Source organism: Eretmochelys imbricata, chromosome 2 (genome assembly GCF_965152235.1).
Source record: "Eretmochelys imbricata isolate rEreImb1 chromosome 2, rEreImb1.hap1, whole genome shotgun sequence".
Taxonomy (NCBI): Eukaryota; Metazoa; Chordata; order Testudines; family Cheloniidae; genus Eretmochelys; species Eretmochelys imbricata.
Genome location: NC_135573.1, coordinates 73682 through 100159, shown reverse-complemented (window position 1 = coordinate 100159; position 26478 = coordinate 73682). Strand labels below are relative to the sequence as shown.

General features: G+C 46.5%; 1 protein-coding gene across 3 annotated transcripts in view; it reads left to right on the top strand.

Moving 5' to 3' along the window:
- The first annotated feature begins 5021 nt into the window (after positions 1 to 5021).
- The window catches only part of LOC144260812 (uncharacterized), a 43514-nt gene continuing 22057 nt past the window's right edge, over positions 5022 to 26478 (top strand). Inside the window, exons 1-3 of one of the 3 annotated variants that reach the window (XM_077809557.1) lie at positions 5022 to 5375; positions 10771 to 10838; positions 11529 to 11654. In XM_077809557.1, the coding sequence (XP_077665683.1) occupies positions 11621 to 11654 (34 nt within the window). In that variant the 5' untranslated portion in view covers positions 5022 to 5375; positions 10771 to 10838; positions 11529 to 11620. Of the gene's footprint in view, positions 5376 to 6564; positions 8559 to 10770; positions 10839 to 11528; positions 11655 to 26478 lie in introns of those variants that run through there. The other 2 variants (XR_013345053.1, XM_077809558.1) reach the window with 2 other exon arrangements.

The window sequence follows — 26478 nt, the reverse complement described above, 5'->3', positions numbered from 1 at the left end:
TCCCTGTAACCTCAACCGGGATTCCTTGAAATACAGCCAGATCTCCTGGACTCCTTTCCCCTTCATGTTAGTCCCCCAGGGGATCCTCCCCATCCGTTCCCTGAGGGAGTCGAAGTCTGCTTTCCTGAAGTCCAGGGTCCGTATCCTGCTGCTTATCTTTCTTCCCTGCGTCAGGATCCTGAACTCAACCAACTCATGGTCACTGCCTCCCAGATTCCTGTCCACTTTTGCTTCCCCCACTAATTCTTCCCTGTTTGTGAGCAGCAGGTCAAGAAAAGCTCCCCCCCAGTTGGCTCCTCTAGCACTTGCACCAGGAAATTGTCCCCTATGCTTTCCAAAAACTTCCTGGATTGTCTATGCACCGCTGTATTGCTCTCCCAGCAGATATCAGGAAGATTAAAGTCACCCATGAGAACCAGGGCGTGCGATCTAGTAGCTTCTGCGAGTTGCCAGAAGAAAGCCTCATCCACCTCATCCCCCCTGGTCCGGTGGTCTATAGCAGACTCCCACCACTACATCACTCTTGTTGCTCACACTTCTAAACTTAATCCAGAGACACTCAGGTTTTTCTGCAGTTTTGTACCGGAGCTCTGAGCAGTCATACTGCTCCCTTACATACAGTGCTACTCCCCCACCTTTTCTGCCCTGCATGTCCTTCCTGAACAGTTTATAACCATCCATGACAGTACTCCAGTCATGTGAGTTATCCCACCAAGTCTCTGTTATTCCAATCACGTCATAATTCCTTGACGTCACCAGGACCTCCAGTTTTCCCTGCTTGTTTCCAAGGCTTTGTGCATTCGTATATAAGCACTTGATATAACCTGTTGATCGCCCCTTATTCTCAGTATGAGGCAGGAGCCCTCCCCTCCCAGACGTTCCTGCCTGTGTTTCCACCCGGTATCCCGCTTTCCCACTTACCTCAGGGCTTTGGTCTCCTTCCCCCGGAGAACCTAGTTTAAAGCCCTCCTCACTAGGTTAGCCAGCCTGCTGGCAAAGATGCTCTTCCCTCTCTTCGTAAGATGGAGCCCATCTCTGCCCAGCACTCCTCCTTCATGGAACACCATCCCATGGTCAAAGAATCCAAAGCCTTCTCTCCGACACCACCTGCGTAGCCATTCGTTGACTTCCACGATTCAACGGTCCCTGCCCCGGCCTTTTCCTTCCACGGAGAGGATGGACGAGAACACCACTTGCGCCTCAAACTCCTTTATCCTTCTTCCCAGAGCCACGTAGTCCGCAGTGATCCACTCAAGGTCATTCTTGGCAGTATCATTGGTGCCCACGTGGAGAAGCAGGAAGGGGTAGCGATCCGAGGGCTTGATGAATCTCTGCAGTCTCTCTGTCACATTGCGAATCTTATCCCCTGGCAAGCAGCAGACTTCTCGGTTTCCCCGGTTAGGGCGGCAGATAGATCACTCAGTCCCCCGGAGGAGAGAGTCCCCAACCACCACCACCTGCCTCCTTCTTCTCTTGGGAGTAATGGTCGAGGAACCCCTCATCTCAGGACAGTGCATCTCATACCTTCCAACCAGCGGAGTCTCCTTCTGCTTTCTCCCCCCAGACACATCATCTGGTCCACTCTCTGCAAAGGTACCTGTGGAGAGAACTTGAAAGCGGTTAGTTACTTGTGTCAGCATTGCTGGAACCCAGACATTCCCCCTTCTTCTGGAGGTCACATATTGCCAAGCTTCTTCACTGGCCTCTTGGCTCCGCTGTGCAACCTGCTCTAAATCTTTAGAGCTTTGTGCCCGTAGAAGCATATCCTGACTTTTGTCCAGAAAATCCTCAGTTTCTCGTATGCAACACAGGGTCGTTATCTGTTGCTCCAGACCTTCAATCTTCTTTTCCAATATGGAGACCAGCATGTTTCCTAGAAGTAAAATAGGGAATAAACAAAGAAGTTTTTAGTCCGATTGGTATGAAAAGTATAGGTGGTTAGAATATAGCCCATCAAAGGACACAGCGTTTTGCTTTTACTGCCATTTCTTCTCCTCTAATGATGCAGCAAACAAAGGTCACACTGATTCAGCATTTATTGATAAGGGATTCAGAAACTGGCATAGGACTAACGAATGTTTTAAAAACCACCAACTGTCAAAATCTTGTGTTGAGCTGTTCTTCATGGTCAAGTTTTAATGAAGGGAAACCTATTGATGTACTGTTGGATGAGGGCAAGCAGGTTTTTCTGTCTAAACAAGAAGAACAACGGTGCCATAACCAAAGTGTAATGGAGCAACTAATTGACATTGTTCTGTGTTTGGTGAAAGGTGGAAGACCATTCAGGGATCACAATGAAAAAGCTGACAGTTTTGAGAGGTTTATTTCTAAATCTTGTCAATATGCTCCAAAAATATGATCCCATAATGGCAAAGCATGTGCAACAATCTCCTCAAAACGCTACCTATCTGAGTAAGTGCATCCAAAATGATATAATTGTAGCCTTGCACAATGTTGTGCAACAAAAGATTGTGTCTTCACTAAATGGAAAAATGGTCTCAATAATTGCCACCGACACTACTGACTCTGGACACCATGAACAGATGTCCATTGTGGTACGGTATTTTGACAATGAAAAACATAGTCCAGTTGAACATTTTGTGTCTATTCAGAGACTATTAACAGTCAATGCTTAGTCTATTTTTGACCAGTTAAATGACATCCTTGGCATTCTTAAAATTGATTGGTCATCAGTGATGTCTGTCTGTTTTGATGGCACATTTACTATGTCTGGATATACTGTGGGAATCCAAATGAAATGTAAAGAAAGAAACTGTGAAATACTCTATGTGCATTGCTCGAACCTCATCCTAGTAGATGCATGCACTTCAAGTAAACAAAACAGAACTGTTTTTTTTGGTGTTACTCAAACTCTTTATGCCTTCATGGAGGGGATTCTTGTGTGACATGCAGTAATGGAAAAGATTTCACAAGAAGTAGGATCCCCGTTGAAGACTTTGAAGTCCCTGTCAGACACAGGATGGGCATGCAGAGCAGAAGCAGTGGCTGCTGTAAAACAAAACTACTCCATTATTTTACAAGAAACTATAGAAAAAACTCACCTTGCTGATGCTAATATAAAAGCCAGGGGCCTTATCCATGAACTAAATTCATTCAAGTTCATCTTTGCCCTTCACGTGATGCACCCTATTCTCCAGATGGTGGTAAAAGTGAGTAAGGCTCTTCAAGCTCCAGATCTCAACTTACTGCAATGACAGGGGTGAAAAGCTTGTGTAACTCTTTGGCTGCGATGAGAAGTGGCCCAGAATATTTTCAATCTATTTTCAATGCCAGTGTGAAAATGTGTAGAGAATATATCGATTCCTCCAGTTAAGAAGAGAAAAACATCCACTCGTATTGATGACACATTTGAGTCCCAGCATCACTTTGATACCAAAGGGGGCAGGAGAGAATAACTTCATTTTCCCCACTCCTAGACTCAACGATTACTGGCATGGACCAGCGATTTGAACAGGAGACTTGTAAAATTGTGACTGCAATGGGAAAACTGCTGAGCTTAGACATTGGCAGGGACGATATGAGAATCGTTGCCAACAAATTTAAAGTGTCCTTGGATGAGTTGGAAGCTGAAGTCAGATTGCTTCGGGGTTATGACAGATCTGTTCCTAAAGTTAGCACTACGAACACCACCAGAGAGCGGCTTGATTGGCTAAAGGAATCAGATCAGTCTTCCATGTTCCAGGCCTTTTACAAATCTATTCAATGCTTTGCAGTCTTACCTGTTACAAGCTGTTCATGTGAAAGAGCCTTTTTGAAACTAGCACATGTAAAAAACAAACTAAGAAGTACAATGTCCCAACAGCACCTCAACTCACTCATGATTTTGTACATTGAACAAGAATTGGCTTCGTCAGTTAATTACAATAATGTGATTGAGGAATTTAAGTCCGTAACACCTGGTGAGTGACGTCTCATTCTCTAGGACAGGAAGAAACCTTAATCTGTTTTGGTCAATTTGAATTAGCTCATTATCTGATCATGAAAATTCACTGTATCTTTGTATACACCTGGTTATCACTACAGCAAAAAATTGTATTTTGTGTCTCATTTTTTAAGTTTGTATTTTTTAAGTAAAGTTTAGTTGTTAACTAAACTTATTTTTTTTAAATTTTTATTTTCTTTAGTTTGTTTGATGAATAAAAATAATGTGCTTTATGATTGAATATTCAATGTGTGTGCCTTAAAAAAAAAAAAAAAAAAATTCCCTGGGTGCACACCTATGTTAATGAACAACAGGCCTGCTGCTACCTCTCTGCCCCAGAGAATGAGATCAACTAATCATCAAGAAAGCTTATGCTCAAATAAATTTGTTAGTCTCTAAGGTGCCACAAGTCCTCCTTTTCTTTTTGCAGATACAGACTAACACAGCTGCTCCTCTGAAACCATCAACAGCAACTTTAACAATTTTACTACCCAGTCAGGCTGCTGCCACGTTTGTGCCACTAGCCTGCCTCGTCCACGATAAAAATCCCAACCCTTACAGGCCAGGAAGCTGCAGTCGGAAGAGAGCGGGACAGGGTCGCTCTCGCGTTGGCACCCACGTTCGCCCAGCCTACCCCGCTGATCACGCAGGCACGCCCGGAGGCCCCCTCTCCCCCGTCTCTGGGGCTGCTCCCAGGGCAGGCCCGCTGGAACAGACGCGCTGCCTGGGCTGCGGGGAAAGCGGCGCGTGTCCCCCAGCACGTTTCTCCTGCATGGTTCTGTGCGGGGGGCACGGGAAAACGCGGGCCCCATAGGTTCTGCGCTCCCTCTCCGAGGAAGACGGGTGGGCTGGGGAGTAGGGCTGGCCGCGGCGGGCCGGGGTGCTACGAGGAGGGTGGATTGATGGGGGCTAGGCTGAGCCCAGAACCATCCCATATCTGGGCTGCGGAGGACGGAAGCGCACCAGTGCGGGTTGGGCGGTGTCGCTCTGACGCTATTTAGACCGGAAGTGACGCAATCAGCTGCCCCAGCGACGGGCGCTCACATCCTGCAAGAAGCGGAAGTGACCCATTTGCCCACCTCCCTTCTCTGGGCACCCTCGGCCTTCTACTGGCTGAGGGGTAGCGGGCGCATCAGTGCGCCACCTCCCTCGTCCGTCCCTGTTTGGCGGCCGCTCGTCTTGCTGCCTGGCGCGGGCTCGGGTAGCTCCTGACGGGGCCGGGGGAACAAAGAGGAGACACGGGGTAGACCGCGCCGCCGGCTCCAGGGTGAGCTGGGAGCCCGAGCTGAGCCGCCGCTGCTGCCGCCACCACGGTGGGGCTGTGCCAGGAGAGAGCTTCCCTGGAGTTCTGTCTGTGCCCAGCCCGGGCGGGCTTTCCCCGGCTGGAGCCAGACCCAGGCTCTGCTGCCCCGGTCCCGAGCCGAGACACCAGGTGAGGGAGAGATCTCGGAGCCAGCGCAGGGGCGGGCCGGGAAGAGCCTCTGCACAAAGGCTCTGGGAGCCGCCGGTCTCACCCCCTGGGGATCTGCTCCCCAATGGGGAACGCGCCTGGGTTGGAGGGGGCTGCGCAGGATCTGCCCCAGAGGCAAAACGCGGGGTTCCGGTGGTGAAAGAGCAGGGGTGGGGCCCAGTGCGGTTTCCCCTCTGCGTGTCTGGAGTCGGAGGGGTCCGGCCCAGGCGGGATGGAAAATCAACCGGAGATGAAGGGCAAGGAAGGACGGTGTGAAATGTGCTGGATTGAACTGTCTCTGCAGCCAGGGATCTCCGGGGCAGACGAGTAGGTGACACAGTGAGGGGGATTAATGAAATCCTCTCTAATTTCATCACTTCTCTCTCAAATAGTGACAACCAGTGCTCCTGCATTTCTCCCTAATTGTCACCAATGGATATAAAATCCATGTAGATTTCTCCCTTTTTCTATCAAATTATTGACCCTTTCTCTAGTCTCCTCCTCAGATTTTGCCTCATTTTCTCTCTAACTCTCCAATGTCAATTTTAACTCTCCTCTAATTTGGGATATTTTTCCATCCATTTGATGTGCTGCAAATTGTCCATCTTTAGGTGGGAAATTGTTCCCCTGAGTCATTCAGCAAATGGGAAGGAGGTTAATGGGTGTAGCCTGGACAGCACTGAGACATGGCTACCTCTGGGGTGGGGTGGGATGGGATGGGATGACCGTTCTCTGCCAGCAACAAGGCATGAAAGGGCACAGGAGAAGAAAGGAGGAAGAAGTGTCCCCAGTGGAGACTGTCCAGTCCCAGGTTACACAGTCCCAGCTCCTGACCCCCAACTGCCCAACACAGCTCCCCACCCCCCAACCATCAGCTGCCAGTTACATGCCCACCTCTTCTGCTGGCCCCTCCCCACTGCCAGGGAGTCTTCCTGTTCCACACGCCTATCACTTGCTCTCTTAAAGCAGCTTCCCAAATGCCTCCCTGCTGCCCATGTGAATGGTGTGTGTGGGCAGGAGACTTACTGTCTGTTTCTTGAATTTCCATACACAGTCCCTTCAAACTGTCCCACTACTCTCACTTATTTAAATCAGTATAAAATCCTTTCAGCTCTTGGTGGTTTTCTCTCATTATCTATTTTTTTTCCTATTTCCTCTCCAATTCTCAAAGATTGATATATTCTCATCTAGAATACTGTGTGCAGTTCTGATCTCCCATGTTTAAGAAGGATGAAATCAAACTGGAAGAGGTACAGAGAAGAGCTACTAGGATGATCCGAGGAATGGAAAACCTGTCTTATGAACGAGACTCAAGGAGCGTGGCTTGTTTAGCCTAACCAAAAGAAGGCTGAGGGGAAATACGATTGCTCTCTATAAATATATCAGAGGGGTAAATACCAGGGAGGGAGAGGAATTATTTAAGCTCAGCACCAATGTGGACACAAGAACAAATGGATATAAACTGGCCATCGGGAAGTTTAGACTTGAAATTAGATGAAGGTTTCTAACCATCAGAAGAGTGAAGTTCTGGAACAGCCTTCCAAGGGAAGTAATGGGGACAAAAGACCTATCTGGTTTCAAGATTAAACTCAATAATTTTATGGAAGGGATGGTATGATGGGATAACATGATTTTGGCAATTAATTGATCTTTAACTATTCATGGTAAATAGGCCCAATGGCCTGTGATGGGATGTTAGATGGGGTGGGATCTGAGTTACTACAGAGAATTTTTTCCTGGGTATCTGGCTGGTGAATCTTGCCCACATGCTCAGGGTTCAGCTGATTGCCATATATGGGGTCGGGAAGGAATTTTCCTACAGGGCAGATTGGCAAAGGCCCTGGGGGTTTATCGCCTTCCTTTGTAGCTTGGGGCACGGCTCACTTGCTGGAGGATTCTCTGCACCTTGAAGTCTTTAAACCATGATTTGAGGAATTCAGTAGCTCAGAAATAGGTGAGGTTTATTGCAGGGGTGGCCTGCATTGTGCAGGAGGTCAGACTAGATATTAATAATGATCTCTTCTGACCTTAATATCTATGAATCTATGAAAAAAAAATATATATATACTGTATGCAGTGGTGTAGTAGCCATGGTGGTCCCAGGATATTAGAGGCTGCCCCCTTGATTTATATACAAACTTTTGGTGTTATTCTCCATCCCATTCCTCATGAATCCAAATATTAACTTTTTTGCGGCAGCTGTGCACTGAGTGCAGTTTTTCGTTGAGCTCTTTACAGCAACATGTAGGTCCCTTTCTTGAGTTGATAGTTAATTTACAACCCAGTAAGGTGTATCAGGAGTGTTAGAGAGCTTATTCCTTCACTCTCCCACTTCCCTGGTCCTTCTCTCATGAACAGAGAGCAACAATACCCGAAGTCTGAAGGTGCAAACAATTCAATGTTTATTGGGGTGAACTTCCAGCAATCTTAAATCCAAGTTCCTTCTCCTTATTTTCGAATCCCAACTTACTTCCTGTTTGCCCCTAATTTATATAGTAATATTCTTAGCTATACCTTAACCAATCATTCTACTGAAATTTACCTAACCAATCCTAACATTATGTAACATGATTAGCTAACCAATTATAGCTCACCACCTTAATTAGTTTACACCCAGCAAAATTAATTATACAGCAGACAGAATCACAGAACCAGACAGAGACCATGCAAATAAACAATAGCAAAGTGGGAACTGTCATAAATATAAAGGGAAGGGTAAATCCCTTTAAAATCTCTCCTGGCCAGAGGAAAAATCCTCTCACCTGTAAAGGGTTAAGAAGCTAGGATAACCTCCCTGGCACCTGACCAAAATGACCAATGAAGAGACAAGATACTTTCAAAAGCTGGGGGGAGGGAAAAACAAAGGGTCTGTCTGTGTGATGCTTTTGCCAGGGACAGAACAGGAATGGAGTCTTAGAACTTAGTAAGTAATCTAGCTAGATATGCGTTAGATTATGATTTCTCTAAATGGCTGAGAAATTAAGTTGTGCTGAATAGAATGAATATTCCTGTCTGTGTGTCTTTTTGTAACTTAAAGTTTTGCCTAGAGGGATTCTCTATGTTTTGAATCTAACTACCCTGTAAGGTATTTACCATCCTGATTTTACAGAAGTGATTCTTTTTTACTTTTTACTTCTATTAAAATCCTTTTTTTCAGAAACTAAATGCTTTTTCCTTGTTCTTAAGATCCAAGGGTTTGAGTCTGTGGTCACCTATGCGAATTGGTGAGGATTTTTACCAAACCTTCCCCAGGAAGTGGGGTGCAAGGGTTGGGAGGATTTTGGGGGGGAAAGACGTCTCCAAACAACGCTTTCCTAATAAAAATAAACCCAGATAAATGTTTGGTGGTGGCAGTGGAAGTCCAAGGGCAAAGGACAAAATAGTTTGTACCTTGGGGAAGTTTTAACCTAAGCTAGTAAAAGTAAGCTTAGGAGGTTTTCATGCAGGTCCCCACATCTGTACCCTAGAGTTCTGAGTGGGGAAGGAACCTTGAGAGGAACTATAATGACAAAACAATACAGAAGTGAGGATTTCACAACTACGTCTATAAAGACATAAGGGTTTCCCAGCTGTGTCTATTGATAAGTGAGTTCTTACCAGACAGAAAACTATCAAACTAAATTTCCTTTTACATCTTCTAGGCTCTTCCCTTTCTCTGGAGGTGATAGATCGGATCACCTTCCTAACAGCCCCATATTGACTAGTTTGGAATGTAAGGATGTGACCGTATGCTTCCCAGCTTATGGCTGCCTCTGCTGCTTAGCCAAAGGCATTGGCCTAAGAACAGGGCCTCAGACTGTCACAGTGAGAGAAGGCCCTTACACAGTTTCTTTCTTGTATACCTCTATTGCTGAAGCAATTTGTTGGGAGCAGGAGGGTTGCAGAAAGCAGGCTTGTCTCCCACCGCATGCCTATTCTGAGCGGCGGAACAGGTTGTTGATAGACGCCTTCACTTCACAGGAATCTCCCTCAGAAATCTCCAGGAAACTCTCTTGGAGATACTGGGCAATCCACTGTTGCAGGTTCCTTGGCAGAACTGCTTTGTTTCTTGCCGCATTAACGGTAACTTTCCCGGGCCACTGTGCCGTCATGGGGGAACCATTGCTGCACACAGGCGAGCTGCATAGGGGCCAAAGCGGAAGCTGCAGGCTTGGAGAAGACCCTGATTCCCTGCTCACCCTCAGCAGCGAGATATCTTCCATAATGATCACATCCTATGGAAAGTATGGGGACAGGAACGATTATCAGTGCCTCCCAAGGTGCAGAGAATCCTCCAGCAAGTGAGCCGTGCCCCAAGCTACAAAGGAAGGCAATAAACCCCCAGGGCCTTTGCCAATCTGCCCTGGAGGAAATCCCCCCCCCCCGTCCTTGTTATACTTGGAAAATGAAAACTTTTAATCCAGCATGCTGGCTCTTCCCAAGAGCCACATGCCCAGTGTACAGCACGGTCTGGGAAGAGTGATTTACCCTGCCCCTGTGGCTACTCAGTATTTTAAGGGTCTTGTGGCTCGTGTGCTTGCCTGGGGTCAGCCAGTTAGTGCAATTATGTTATGCAATTATGTTAAACCCACTTACTGCATCATATGCACCAGTCACCTCCTAGCATTTCAAGCACTGCAATCTCGAGCATAGCACCAAATATTAGTGGCTTTCAGCTTCAGGTTGCTGCCTCAAGGCATCCCTGATCCTTATGGCCCCATGCTGTGCCCCTCTAATAGCCCTGGTCTCCCCAAAGGAAGATCCTTCCACAAAGGAAGGCGATAAACCCCCAGGGCCTTTGCCAATCTGCCCTGGAGGAAAATTCCCCCCCCGTCCTTGTTATACTTGGAAAATGAAAACTTTTAATCCAGCATGCTGGCTCTTCCCAAGAGCCACATGCCCAGTGTACAGCACGGTCTGGGAAGAGTGATTTACCCTGCCCCTGTGGCTACTCAGCATTTTAAGGGTCTTGTGGCTCGTGTGCTTGCCTGCGGTCAGCCAGTTAGTGCAATTATGTTATGCAATTACGTTAAACTCACTTACTGCATCATATGCACCAGTCACCTCCTAGCATTACAAGCACTGCAATCTCGAGCATAGCACCAAATATTAGTGGCTTTCAGCTTCAGGTTGCTGCCTCAAGGCATCCCTGATCCTTATGGCCCTGCGCTGTGCCCCTCTAATAGCCCTGGTCTCCAGCTGTTCAAACTCAGCCTCCAGGTGTTGAGCCTCTGCGGTCCAGCCCTGAGTGAAGCTTTCACTCTTCTGTGATGTTATTGACATAAACTATGACTGTATAGATCATTGTTGCAACCACTGTGGTGCAGAATTCCTCTAGGAATAAAGAGCCTGGGGGGAATTGTGATGTAACATTACTGTCCTCTTCTTGCCCTGACAGGCTGAAGCGTTACATCCCATCCTTCTGGAGGACAGGGAAGGGAAATAGCTGCAGTGAAACCAGTTCAGGTAGGGATTATCAGGGAGTTTCTGGTGGGTTCCTGTTGGATGGAGAAAGGCAGTAAATACATAGGAGGTGGGTGCTTCTGCAGGGTGTAACTTGGTCGGAGGTGGGAAGGGGCAGGAAATACACAGGGTGGAGAAAGGGAGTGGGACAGGGTGTGACAAACCTGCTGGGATTTGTTTACTGTGGTGCCTAGATTCTAGGAACACACCCATGGAGTTAGTGGAAATTTCCTAACTTGTGGAACAGGAAACAACCCCCATCAACTGGGCTGGGAAAATTCCCAGATGCTGGAGTCTGAACCTACTAGCTAGAGGATGCTATGAGATATGAAGGGGCACTCACCATTGCGGCCTAGGGAAGACTCCCATCCCATCCCGCTGCTGGCACTGGGGAGGGTGTTGGGATTCCTGCCAGGGAGTTGTCCCTGCGCCCTGCTGGGGACTCCATCTCCTGTATCAACCTCTGGCTAGTAGGTGAGTGATGTATGTGAAGACCCCTGCCCCCTCTATCTGCTGGGAGTGGTGAAGGGCTCTCTTTCTCCCCTCACCTTGATGCTTCCTGGCTGCTCTGATGGGGTGGGGGTGGGACTCTGCTGACTGTCCACCTTCCAGAACTTCTATGTGATCGGCCCTCCACCCCTGTGAATAGTGGGGTTGTCACTGGGCAGCCAGTTCTGGCTCTTGCTCTTTCAGGGCCAGTGAGCTTTGAGGAGGTGGCTGTGTATTTCATCAAGGAAGAGTGGGCTCTGCTGGACCCTGCTCAGAGAGTTCTCTACAGGCAAGTCATGCAGGAGAACTATGATAATTTGACCTCACTGGGTAAGGATTCCTGTTCCCTTGATTATTAGACGAGGAAATGAAGAGTTAAGATTCACAACACCCCACAATGCAACCTCAACTCTGCCTTGTTTCAGCAACACCCCGACAGGCCAATGACACACACATGAGCACTCTACCATCCCCTCCCACAGAACACTTTGGGAACAGCGCACGGGAGCAGGATAGCACAAAGTCTAACACCTTCTCTTTGCTAAGGCAAAACTTGGGGTAGGTCCGGTGTAGGGAACAGAAGCTACCTACGCCTGGCCTGCACTCAAACACTGAGCCTACTGCATACAATCCATCTCAGACTTTCATAACGTTACCACCCCTTTACGCTTGCACTGAGGATTCCTTCTGAGTCATTGCTTTCAGTTACCCCTCACTGAGCCCTGTATGCCACCAGACTGCTGACAATCCCCATGCAAGATGTGACGAAGTGGGGGTTTTATTAGTCTTGCTATGTTGCATGTGAGTCTTACTGTCCTGTACGGATACTGTGTGTACCTTAGTTTCCCTGTGTACTGCACCAATACTTCGGTGGTGGGAATTGGGTGTGAGATTTTTGCTGAGGCTCTCGGGGCAGGTGAGACTGCCTAGCTATTTGCAGCTATGTAACCTGAGACCCAGGAGGGGGGTTCAACCAGGTGACACCTTTGGCCCAGGAAGCGAGGCAACGAAAAGGAGGAGGGGCATGAAGGGGATGTCAGAGGTGAGGTGGCTGGAGGCTGGCAGTCTGCTTGGGGGAACTGGAAGAGGGGGAATCCAGGGTGTCTAGCCCAGGATTCCCAAGATGGACTTGGCTGAAAGTCACTGATGTCTGTAATAACAAGCTTTGTTCTATGCTGTGGTCCTGTCTAAAAATAAACCTCCTCTTTTACGCTGGCTGAGAGTCATGTCTGACTGTGGAATTGGGGTGCAGGGCCCCCTGGCTTCCCCAGGAGCCCTGTAGGTGCAGACTCGCTGTGGGAAGTGCACTGGTGTGAAAAGGGGATGCTGAATGCTCCAAGGTCAGCCCCAGGAAGACCGAAGCTGTGTAAGCTTCTTGCACCGGAGACCATATGCTCAGAGAGAGGAGGCTCCCCCAGAGTCATAGAATATCAGGGTTGGAAGGGACCTCAGGAGGTCATCTAGTCCAACCCCCTGCTCAAAGCAGTCCTAACTGGCTTCATATGAAGTAGTTCCAAAGCATCGCCTGGTGACTCCGTGACACAAGAACACACACTTGTCACTTTTTATTAACACAATCTACAATGCTCAGCACTGAAATGAGGAATACCTGTTCCGTCTGGTTTCACATGCACCTCTCTGCGGATCACAGTCACAGCTATGCCAAGCTGCTCCAACTTATCCTTCCACCATTCATTTAAAGCTACAGCTGAAGTGCATGCAGATAAATGCTGGTATTCAAATCTGAGGAACACAACATGTAATGGCATGTGCTTAGTCCTTACTCCTATTGATTAATACATTTTGAGGCCATGGAGTTTCATCCAGTTACCATTATAGTGAGCTGAATACCTTGTGTTTGGCGAAAACATCTTCCTGAAAGGCATCAGTCTTGACTTGAAGACTGCAAGAGATGGAAAATTTGCCACTCCCCTGCATAGTTTTTTAACCTTTGCACCACGCTTCCTGACTGAATCCCAGTGACATTTGCCTGCTCCAGGGTTAGGGGATATGGGCAGAGTTAAGGTTGTGTTGCAGGGGTGTCATGTAGTTTAGTTTATTTCCTGGTTTTCAGAGGCTTTATCTTTTGCCAACTTCCATATGCTGGAATGGCATGAGGCAGCACTGGGCAACTTTAACTCTGCTTTAAAGTACTTTATGGGCGTTCAATTTCCTTGACTTTCTTTTTAATGGACTTGTTTGCCTCTATAACTCTTTCTACACTAGAGCTTTTGCCAGCAATTTATGTCAGGTAGGGATGTGATTTTTCACATCGCTAACTGCCAGAGCTATGCTGGTGAAACTTTTAAGTAGCAACCAGTCCAATACCTCGATGTAGATTTTTAAAGCACTTCAAAATATTGCTCTTAACACAGATTTTGATATCAAGGCAAAAATTCCAAGAAGAACTCCTGCCGAAAGTGAGAAAAATCCACAACATGCTTTGTCTGAATGTTGTCAGTGATAAGGCTCAGAGTCAAATGCATGTAGCTCAGGTTCAGTGGCCACAGCATGTCCTCTTGAGCCAACCAATTACTGTGAGGGTAGATTCCTGGAAATTCTGGCTGTTAAAAGAGCATTAGTCTTGCTGCACATGTAAATTTCAGTCTCTTGGACTCATCATTCGATGATGGTGTACGGAGGAGGGTTTTAGGTTTATTAGGAACTAGGCAAAGGAAGAGCCTATATAGGAAGTGTGGGCTCCATCTGAACCACAATGGAACCAGATTTCTGACCTGTAAAATTAAAAAGTTCATAGAGGAGATTTAAACTAATGGCTGGGGGAAAGGCAACACATGATTCAGACTGAGACTGATCCTTTGGGTGAGGATCTCTTAATGGGGGTTCTTTACTAGGATATAGAGAGGAGGGACTAGAAGTTGATTAAGTAAAGAAAGGGGAAAAAAATACATAGACAGGAGTTGTAGACCAAGCTGGATGAGCAAGCACCTTAGAGAGGTGATTAAGAAAAAGCAGAAAGCCTACAGGGAGTGGAAGATGGGAGAGATTAGCAAGGAAAGCTACCTTATTGAGGTCAGAACATGTAGGGATAAAGTGAGACAGGCCAAAAGCCGTGTAGAGTTGGACCTTGCAAAGGGAATTAAAACCAATAGTAAAAGGTTCTATAGCCATCTAAATAACAAGAAAACAAAGAAAGAGGTGGGACGGCTAAAGACTGAGGATGGAGGTTAAGGATAATCTAGGCATGGCCCAATATCTAAATAAATACTTTGCCTCAGTCTTTAATGAGGAGCTTAGGGATAATGGTAGGATGACAAATAGGAATGAGGATATGGAGGTAGATATTACCAAGATACCGAGGTAGAAGCCAAACTTGAACAGCTTAATGGGACTAAATCGGGGGGCCAGATAGTCTTCATCCAAGAATATTAAAGGAACTGGCACATGAAATTGCAAGCCAATTAGCAAAAAAATTTAATGAATCTGTAAACTCAGGAGTTGTACCGTATGACTGAAGAATTGCTAACATAGTTCCTATTTTTAAGAAAGGAAAAAAAGTGATCCGGGTAACTACAGGCCTGTTAGTTTGACATCTGTAGTATGCAAGGTTTTGGAAAAAATTTTGAAGGAGAAAGTAGTTAAGGACATTGAGGTCAATGGTAATTGGGACAAAATATAACATGGTTTTACAAAAGGTAGATCGTGTCAAACCAACCTGATCACCTTCTTTGAGAAGGTAACAGATTTTTTAGACATAGGGAATGCAGTGGATCTAATTTAGATTTCAGTAAGGCATTTGATATGGTTCCACATGGGGAATTATTAGCTAAAATGGAAAAGTTGGGGATCAATATGAAAATTGAAAGGTGGATAAGGAACTGGTTAACAGGGAGACTACAGTGGGTCACACTGAATGGTGAACTGTCAAGCTGGAAGGAGGTTACTAGTGGAGTTCCTCAAAGATCGGTTTTGGGACCAATCTTATTTAATCTTTTTATTATTGACCTTGGCACAAAAAACAGGAATGTGCTAATAAAGTTTTTGGATGACTGTGATGAAGCGGGACTGTTCTTAATGTTTCCTCTGAATATTGTGGGGGTGCCTCAATTTCCCCTATGCAGTTCTTAAGTATCTAGGTGGTGGGATAAGGGTGTATGATCATTGCAGAGCCCTAGAGGGCAGGTGTGTACAGGGGTCTGGACACAGAGAATTGCCGATACCCTGTTTCCTGGCAACTGATGGCCTGGCCCTTCCCCCCTGCAAGGTGAGAGCTAAAGGGTTGGAGAACAAAGGAATCCGGTGACCTCCTGGCCCTGGAAAGGGACAAAGCCCAGAGGAGGAGGGCCTGGAGAGAGTTTCAATTTGGGTCTGGCTGGGGACATGGAGTGAAGTGCAGACCTGGTTGTGTGGCTCACTACCCCCCAAAATGGACCCAGCTGAGGGGTCCTGTTCTCTGCACCTACAAGCTCTGTGTTAGACTGTGTTCCTGTCGTCTAATAAACCTTCTGTTTTACTGGCTGGCTGAGAGTCACGTCTGACTGCAGAGTTGGGGTGCAGGACCCTCTGGCTTCCCCAGGACCCCGCCTGGGCAGACTTGCTGTGGGAAGCGCATGGAGGGGCAGAGGATGCTGAATGCTCCGAGGTCAGACCCAGGAAGGCGGAAGTTATGTGAGCTGTGTGTCCTGAAGACAGTCTGCTCACAGAAAGGAGACTTCCCCAGAGTCCTGACTGGCTTTGTAGGGAGCAGTTCCAGAGCATCGCCTGGGGACTCCGTGACAACTGACACAAGGCTGGGAGGTATTGCCAATGCAGAGAAGGACCGGGGATATCCTACAGGAAGATCTGGATGACCTTGTAAACTGGAGTAATAGTAATAGGATGAAATTTAATAATGAAAGTGCAAGGTCATGCATTTAGGGATCAATAACAAGTATTTTGGTTATAAACTGGGGACGCATCATTGGAAGTAACAGAGGAGGAGAAGGACCTCGGAGTATTGGTTGATCACAGGATAACTATGAGCTGCCAATGTGATATGGCCATGAAGAAAGCTAATGTGGTCTTGGGATGTGTCAAGGTTCCTTCCCCACTCTGAACTCTAGGGTACAGATGTGGGGACCTGCATGAAAGACCCCATAAGCTTATTCTTACCAGCTTAGGTTAAAAACTTCCTCAAGGTACAAACTTTGCCTTGTCCTTGAACCCTATGCTGCCCCCACCAAGCGTGTTAAACAAAGAACGGGGAAAGAGCCCACTTGGAGAGGTCTTCCCCCCAAAAAATATCCCGCCAAGCCCTACACCCCCTTTCCTGGGGAAGGCTTGATAAAAATCCTCACCAGTTTGCATAGGTGAACACAGACCCAAACCCTTGGATCTTAAGAACAATGGAAAAGCGATCAGGTTCTTAAAAGAAGAATTTTAATTAAAGAAAAAGTAAAAGAATCACCTCTAAAATCAGGATGGTAAATACCTTATAGGGTAATCAGATTCAAAACATAGAGAATCCCTCTAGGCAAAACCTTACGTTACAAAAAGACACAAAAACAGGAATCTACATTCCATTCAGCACAGCTATTTTACCAGCCATTAAACAAAAGGAAATCTAATGCATTTCTAGCTAGATTACTTACTAACTTAAGGAGTTATGAAGAGCATTCCTGATCTGTTCCTGGCAAAAGCATCACCCAGACAGACAGACCCTTTGTTTCTCTTCCCCCCCGCCCCCCGCTTTGAAAGTATCTTGTCTCCTCATTGGTCATTTTGGTCAGGTGCCAGCGAGGTTATTTTAGCTTCTTAACCCTTTACAGGTGAAAGGGTTTTGCCTCTGGCCAGGAGGGATTTTATAGTTCTGTATACAGAAAGGTGGTTACCCTTTCCTTTATATTTATGACAGGATGCATCAGGCGAGGTATTTCCAGTAGAGATAAAGAGGTGTTAGTACCATTATACAAGGCGCTGGTGAGACCTCATCTGGAATATTGTGTGCAGTTCTGGTCTCCCATGTTTAAGAAAGATGAATTCAAACTGGAACACGTACAGAGAAGGGCTACTAGGGTGATCCGAGGAATGGAAAACCTGTCTTATGAAAGGAGACTCAAAGAGCTTGGCTTGTTTAGCCTAACCAAAAAAAGGCTGAGAAGAGATATGATTGCTCTCTGTAAATATATCAGCGGAATAAATACCACGGAGGGAGAAGAGTCATTTAAGCTCAGTACCAATGTGGACACAAGAACAAATGGATATAAACTGGCCATCAGGAAGTTTAGACTTGAAATTAGACGAAGGTTTCTAACCATCAGAGGAGTGAAGTTCTGGAACAGCCTTCCAAGGGAAGCAGTGGGGGCAAAAGAGCTATCTGGCTTCAAGACTAAGCTTGATAAATTTATGGAAGGGATGATAAGATGGGATAGCCTAATTCTGGCAATTAATTGATCTTCAACTATTAGCGGTAGATATGCCCAATGGCCTTTGATAGGATGTTAGATGGGGTGGGATCTGAGTTCCTACAGAGAATTCTTTCCTGGGTGCCTGGCTGGTGAGTCTTGCCCACATGCTCCGGGTTTAGCTGATCGCCATATTTGGGGTCGGGAAGGAATTTTCCTCCAGGGCAGATTGGCAGAGGCCCTGGGGGTTTTTCGCCTTCGTCTGCAGCACGGGGCACGGGTCACTTGCTGGAGGATTCTCTGCACCTCAAAGTCTTTAAACCACAATTTGAGGACTTCAATAGCTCAGACATAGGTTAGAGGTTTGTTACAGGAGTGGGTGGGTGAGATTCTGTGGCCTGCATTGTGCAGGAGGTCAAACTAGATGATCATAATGGTCCCTTCTGACCTTAAAGTCTATGATTCTATGAAAGGTAGGAGCTGAAGAGAAACAGTCAGATGAAAGAGCCCTATTCAATTACATCACATGAAGACAGACAAGTAAATATTGACAAATTTTATAAGTGCTTGTATACAAATGGAAGAAGGCTAAATACTAAGATGGGTGAACTTGAGTGCCTGCTTTTAAAGGAGGATATTGATATAGTAGGCATCACAGAAACTTGGTGGAATGATAATCAAGGGGACATGGTAATATCAAGGTACAAAATATATAGGAATGACAGAGTAGATTGTGCTGGTAGGAGTGTGGCACTGTGTGTGTGTGGGAAAATGTATAGTCAAATACAGTAAATTTTTTAAGTGAATCTGTATGGACAGAAATTCCGTGCTTGAATAATAAGAGTAAGGGAATATACTACGGACCATGATGGTGATTCTGAAAAGCTCAAGGAGATTAGAGGAAAATAGAAAACTCAATAATATTAATAGGGGATTTCAGCTATCCCCATATTGACTGGATACGTGTTGTCTCATGACAGGATGCAGAGATACAGTTTAGACACGATTAATGACTGCTTCTTAGAGCAGCTAATCCTGGAACACACAAGGGGAGAGGCAATTCTTGATTTATTCCTAAGTGGCGCACACAAGCTGGTCCAAGAGGTGAATACAGCTGAACCACTAGATAATAGAGACGGTAATGTAATTGAATTTAACATCCTTGTGGAGGGTGGGGAAATATCTAAGAAGCCCACCACAGTAGCATTTAATTTCAGAAAAGGGAACTATATAAAAGTGAGAGCTAGTTAAATGGAAATTAAAAGGAACAGTACAAAAGTGAAAAGCCTGCAAGCTGCATGGAAACTTTTTAAAAACACCATAATAGAGGCTCAAATTAAATGTGTACCCCAAATGGAAAAAAACAGTAAGAGGACTAAAAAAATACCACCATGGCTAAACAACAGAGTAAATAAGGCAGAATTTTAAGGCCTCACCAATCTTGAGGGGGTCAACAAACATGTGGACAAGGGTGATCCAGTGGACATAGTTTACTTGGAGTTTCAGAAAGCCTTTGACAAGGTCCCTCACCAAAGGATCTTAAGCAAAGTAAGCAGTCATGGGATAAATAATGGGTCAGGAACTGGTTAAAAGACAGGAAACAAAGGGTAGGAATAAATGGTCCGTTTTCACAGTGGAAACAGGTAAATATTAGGGTCCTTCAGGGATCTCTACTGGGACCAGTATTGTTCAATGTATTCATAAATGATCTGGAAGAAGGGGTAAATGGGAAGGTGGCAAAATTTTCGGATGATACAAAATTACTCAAGATAGTTAAGTCCAAAGCAAACTATGAAGAGTTACAAAGGTGTTACCTGGGGCTTTGCTGAACCCAAAGCTCTTGGTAACTTTACTCTTTGCAAGGCGGTGACAGGAAATAAATCACAGAATCACAGAATATCAGGGTTGGAAGGGACCTCAGGAGATCATCTAGTCCAACCCCTGCTCAAAGCAGTACCAATCCACAATTTTTGCCCCAGATCCCTAAATGGTCCCCTCAAGGGTTGAACTCGTAACCCTGGGTTTAGCAAGGCAATGCTCAAACCACTGAGCTATCCCTCCCCCACTACTTATATAATACCAAGATGTTGTGATTATATCAGACAGTTGCTTACAAACAGGAGGATGGGAGTAAAATGAAATATAAAATCCTCTGAAGATTTTAACATCTACAATACTCTCAAAGTTATCAGATTCCCTTTTGCCAATGCAAGTATATGTTCTGCAAGAAGCTCACTCCGCCATATCAGCAAACCTCTGTTTTTTTTCTCCTTGGTCATTCCCTCCAAGAATCCCTCTCCTTTATTCTTGTGGTTTACTCCTCTCAGACTCCATGTCACAACTGTGACATTGCACTCCATATTCTTTATGGAAATATTCTTATGATGTGGACATGACATAACTGAGATGTACTTTATGCAAGATGGGTCTTGTAAGACATCATTGGAAAGGTTACAATTTACTGAATGTGATTATCCAATTTGTATGCATGTATCATTTCTGTATCTAAAGCTAGGAATCATAGGCATGTGTACGGGGTGTGCCCCGGCACACCCTAATGCAGGGGTTGGCAAGCTCTTCCTGCCTGGCCTGCCTGAGCTCCTGGCCAGGTAGGCTCCCACCCCCGGCCCCGCCTTCCCCCATCCCCCGCCGCCTCAGTGTGCCACGTCCAGGAGCGGCCCTGGACAGCGCCGCAGCGGCACGGCTCCGGCGGGACCCGAGCTCCCGCCGCCTGGAGCCGTGTGGGGACACGGCCATCCAGCCGATAGATCTGGGGCGAGCAAACATTTTGGCCTGAGGGCCACATTGGGTTTCCAAAATTGTATGGAGGGCCAGTTAGGGGTGGCTGTGCCTCCCCAAACAGCTAGGCGTGGCCTAGCCCCCAACCTCTATCCAACCCCCACCCCCCGCTTTTTGCCCCCTGATGGGCCCCCCTGGGACTCCTGCCCCATCCACCACCCCCTGCTCCCTGTCCCCTGACTGCCCCCAGACCCCCCACCCCTGAGTGCCCCCCGTCACCCCATCTAACCCCCCCTTCCTGACTGCCCCCCTGGGACCCCTGTCCCCATTCAACCCCCCTGTTCTCTGACCGCCCTGACCCCTATACACACCCCCGCCCCCTGACCACACCCTTGAACTCCCCTGCCCTCTATCCAACGCCCCCTGCTCCCTGCCCCCTTACTGCGCTCCCTGGAGCGTGCCGCCTGGCTGGAGCCAGCCACGCCACCGCGCAGCACAGAGCACCGGGTCAGGCCGGGCTCTGCAGCTACGCTGCCCCAGGAGCTCTCAGCCCCGCCGCCCAGAGCATTGCGCCGGCAGCGCAGTGAGCTGAGGCTGCGGGGGAGGGGGAACAGCAGGGGAGGGGCTGGGGGCTAGCCTCCCAGGCCAGGAGCTCAGGGCCGGGCAGGAGGGTCCCGCGGGCCAGATATGGCCTGCGGGCCGTAGTTTGCCCACCTCTGCGATAGATAGTTGATGCAATCAGGCAAACAAAAGTGCTTTCACTCAAAGCTTGTACTTTATTTAGTCCCCATCACTTATACACATCCACAATAGGTTAGTAGAGCACCCCAAATCACCCCTAGATTCATATTTACCCAGGGTCACTAGACTTCCAGTGGCCAACTTCCCGTCTTCAGGGAAACATGAGAGGTGTTCAAGTATCCACTGAGCTCAGATTTTTTCCTCTTTTTATATCCATTTTGTTAGTATTACATAGCTTGTGCATCGAAATAATTTAGTTTCTGCTTAGCACTTAAGTGTGGAGATTTTCAGCCTGTTAGGAAGGGAATTTTCCATCAGTTAACCATCTGTATAGTAACAGTCAACTATTGCCAGACTTTCCATCTTGCAAAACCACATGCTTTGGAAAAACAGCTCAAGTCAGGAGGGCAGAGGGTTATGTTTACTCCTCGTGGTCGCTCACTTCACCCTCCCCTCCTGGTCTGTTAGTTGTGCTAAGGTTTCAGAAAGGCCTCCTTTTAGCTGCTTTCAGCAATAAGCATAACATTTGGTATTCCAGCTGCAGACAGTGGTTCAGGCATCTTACTGGGCTATCAAAAATCTGCTCCTACAGTCCCCTCCTTAAAGCCCACTTTTTTTTTGTTTTTGTTTTGTTATCATAAGGGGTCTTTATCTACCTATAGTCATCCCCACAAAGGAATCTGGTTGCACCAGAGCTGTGATGCAGCAAAAGCTCAAGACGCTCAGCTGAGACTGAGCAAATGATCTTCTTCTTGGCATCCCACACTCAGTACACCAGATTATCTGGATGATGACTACACGGTGGCAAGTTGTACATACTCCCCTTCTAAGGGTAAGAGCAATGGTGAGAGAAGCCACTGGCTCATCTGTCAGGGGACTTGGAATTGCTGAGTTTTGCGCCAGGTCCAATATGTCATCAGACTGAAAAAGAAAACTGCTACTATTTGGAATACCAAAATGACTATAATGGGGTGCAGGGCCAAATTCAAGATCCCTGTGCCAGTCGGGGACAATTCCAATAATACTTCTCACCACTGGTGTTTTAGGTCCTGGCCAGTTCTTGCAAATATGCATTTAATTTCATTGGTGTTATGATGCACAATAACCATGACTCTACACCCTTCCTGTTTGGCTGCGTGCAGCTGGTTCTGCAAATCAGGGTGTACAGGCAACGTCTGTAAAACAGTTAAAGTCATCCCAAGGGGTACAGGTTTTACAGCAGAGTACAAAGTATTTGTCTCTCTTAACTGATTATATTTAAGTTCCAGCACTTGAAATTCAGAATCACATCCCCAAATCCTATACCATGACACAAGGATCATAAGCTATGGGATTTTCCTTCAGCCATTTCCAAACACACATCATGTACTTTCAGGGCATTTTTGTTGCATTCATGTCAAATTCCACAGTGAAGCACTGGAATGAGTTACCTAGGGAGGTGGTGGAATCTCCCTCCTTAGAGGTTTTTAAGGCCCGGCTTGATAAAGCCCTGGCTGGAATGATTTAGTTGGTGTTGGTCCTGCTTTGAGCAGGGGATTGGACTAGATGGCCTCCTGAGGTCTCTTTCAACCCTAATATTCTATGATTCCTTTAAACATCACCCATAATCTATATGTGTCAACCCATTCCATCTATCTTGTTTGCTAATACTTCCTCATTGATGCTCTTAAGAACCCCTGCCCTCGTTTCAGTTGCTCCCCATAGATCCCTTCTTACCCGGCCCTTGCCAGATTTGGGGACCTTATGTAAATTTATCCAGTTTTTCCTCAGCCTTCAGATAATGGCTGGACAGACCACTCACAGTGGGGCTCTAGTGCCAAAAAGTGTGCTAGGCTTAGGTCTGTGATGGCCTTTTTGAGGGAGTAGGTGGGGTTAATTACCAATTGCTTCTTTACATTGGTTTGAACCACATATGCCCTGACCAAACTGATTACAGGTGGTCCCAAAATTCACACTTTCATACTTTTTATTCCATGGGGTCCCCGGAGGAGCCATTTTCCTGTCATATTGGCTGCATGTTAATAACTATTTTACCAAGGCACCATTTTAGCCACAGTATTATCAAAACATTCTTTATCCCTCTTTATAAATTTCTTGAGAACACAGGGCCTCCAAAATGCAGGGCAAAGGAACCTTCTATTCCCCTCGTGGTATCACTGTCTGTAGCCTTGCCTCCCCCAGACCTTCTTGTCCAGTGGTTGGGGTGAAAGGGTTTGTTTTTGCCTAAAATGAACTGTCTTTTCCCCTAGTGCTGTTCTCTTGGGGATGTCAGTCCACAAATGAACACATTTGGACTTACAACAATTAAACAACAGCCTGTCAGTTCCACCTAGTGACAACTGTACCCACCTGGGTGGCTTTTAATTCTCCCCACTAACAAATCCGCTCCCCCACTATCCACATGAGGATGCTGTAGTTGCCACCAAAGTGGTAGAGATTCCGTAGGCACCAGCGTAGACCATTTGCAACCCAAACCATGCTACATTGCCAGTTCTTGCTCATTCCCACGCTCATATTTACTTTGCCCAAATCCAAGCCTTTCAATTTTACTGAAGTGGGGTCATTTCAGTCCAAGGGCCTACGAGTGATTTGTTCTCCTGGGATGTTGGGATCAGTAGTGATGTCAAGGGTACAGTTCACTTTACATTTTCCTGTCACTCATGGATAGTCTCCCCATGCTTCAGACACAATGGGTTTCTGATTTGCATCACCAAAGAGCAGGTCTGCAATCCAAATGCCAGCAGCAGCACACTGGAGTGCATTGTCTCCAAAATCTTCCAGCATCCATATGGTGTGACAAAGTTCCTCCTCTACCTTGGTGGGTCTTGCACAAATTAGTGGATTTGCTTGCCTTGGAGCTTCATGGCAGCCCTCAGCTTGGCCATTTTTCTGAACCCACAGTCCAGGTCGACTCCTCCTGTGTCTGACCAGGAGTTGGGAGGCTTGGGGGGAACCCGGGCCCGCCCTTTACTCCGGGTTCCAGCCCAGGGCCCTGTGGAATGCAGCTGTCTAGAGTGCCTCCTGGAACAGCTGTGCAACAGCTACATCTCCCTGGGCTACTTCCCCATGGCCTCCTCCCAACACCTTCTTTATTCTCACCATAGGACCTTCCTCCTGGTGTCTGATAATGCTTGTACTCCTCAGTCCTCCAACAGTCCACGTTCTCACTCTCAGCTCCTAGTGCTTCTTGCTCCCAGCTCCTCACACGCACACCACAAACTGAAGTGAGCTCCTTTTTAAACCCAGATGCCCTGATTAGCCTGCCTTAATTGATTCTAACAGCTTCTTGATTGGCTGCAGGTGTTCTAATCAGCCTGTCTGTTTTAATTGTCTCCAGAAGGTTCCTGATTGTTCTGGAACCTTCCCTGTTACCTTACCTAGGGAAAAGGGACCTACTTAACCTGGGGCTAATATATCTGCCTTCTATTACTGTCGTGTAGCCATCTGGCCCGACCCTGTCACAATGGTTAATAATCTAAAACACAAAGCAGAACAAACTTTTCCCCTCCCTATATAGGGAGGTATCACTAAAACATTTAAGCTAAACTTATTAACTTTTACTCAGACCCATCCAGCCCTGAGTCGTACCCCCACACACACACACACACTTTTTCCCTGGGACGGAACTCTTGAACTTTTAACTGTGCTTTTAGCACCCTCTTGAAGCTCAGCAAATTCATCAGCCCTGGTTTGTCTAGGGCTTGCTGAGGCTGGACACATGACTGTTATTAATTTTGCCTGTGCGTACATGTTTTACTGGAGAGTGGGTAGTTTTCAGTAACACAAGGGACAATCCTACCAGATATTCCCAATGCTGCAAAGCCCAAACTAGTGCCAAAAACCTTCTTTTCACAGGGAGTAAATCCCCTCTACTTCACTTAACGTTTTGGAGGCATAAGCCATGGGGCAGAGCCTTGTTCCATAGTTCTGAGTCAGTACTGCTTCCATTCCCCTATCTGTAATTGCCAGCTGCAGCACAAACACTGTTTCACCCTGCTCCCTTCTTTAACAATTCATGCAGTGAGGCTGCCTTCTTTGAAAATTCCTCAATAAAATCTCAGCAAAACTCTCTGTTGGTCAGGGGGACACCCCTTGTGTTCCCAAATCACTCCAAAATAATTTACTTGTTGGGACCACAGCTGGGCTTACTTTAAACCCAGCTTCCTGAATCTTTTGTAACATTCTGTCCAGTACCTCTAGATACTCTTCCTTGGTTTACACTCATATTATCCACACACAAAAATTACACTGTCTTTTTCAGACATTCCCACTCGCATCTTGACTACCTGGGCATGACAGTTAATAGGGGCATCGTTCCAGCTCTTGGGAACCCTTGCAAAACATAACTGCTTCCCTTGAAATGTAAAAGCAAATTTGTAATAGCTTTCCTGATGTAAAGGGATAGCAAAGAAAGCATTGGCCAAATCAAAAACTGAAAAACACTGGGCCCCTCCTACAATGGAGACCATCACCTCTTGATACTTTGCCACAACGGGGGCCATCAGTAGGTTCACCCAATTAAGGGGACAAAAATCTACCACAAGCCTCCAAGTTCTGCTATCACCTTTAAGGACTGGCCACAGAGCAGCATTATTAGGGCTTGTCTGTTCCACTAGAACTCCTTGTCCCAAAAGTTCATCAAATGTTTCTTTCAGGATGGCTTCTGCCTCCTTTGGATACTTATACCGCTTCTGGGGTGGGGGATTGGGGCCTGTAACTAGGATTTCTGCCTCAAATTTACCACATTCTATCAGAATTTTGGCCTACAGCTTCCAGTGTTTTTCTGCAATTGCTAGGACTTTTGAGGGCCACTCCAATTCCTCAGATGCCTTAAGGGCTGCTATCCAGTAACTCGCTGAAATCTGAACTGATTCCCAGGACGTGCCAGGAGGCGTTTCCCATAGGACCCTGTTAGCAAAATCAACCAGCAATCTCAATTCCCTTAAAACGTGAATTCCCAGGATCCCTTTTCCTCCCAAAATCCATTAAACAAAATTGCCCCTTATTTTCCTTTCCCCTAACCGATACAGAATGTTTCTGCAAAAGGGAACAACACTCTGTGCCTCATTAAATCCCTGTAAGGTTTTAACTCTAGCCAGAGATTCAAACAGGTTCTCATTTCTGGGTATTCATCAAGGAATAAGTGGCACCTGTATCTAACAATAAATTGTGTTCCAATGTCCCTCTTTCTGACTCCACATAAAATACGAAGATCCCCTTTTGGCCCTAAAATAAACAATAATCTTTGGGCCCAATCTTTCTTTTGTTAATTTTCTACTTTTCTCAAAACTGTTTCCCAAGCAGTTGCGAAGTAGCAGTAGCAAAGTAAA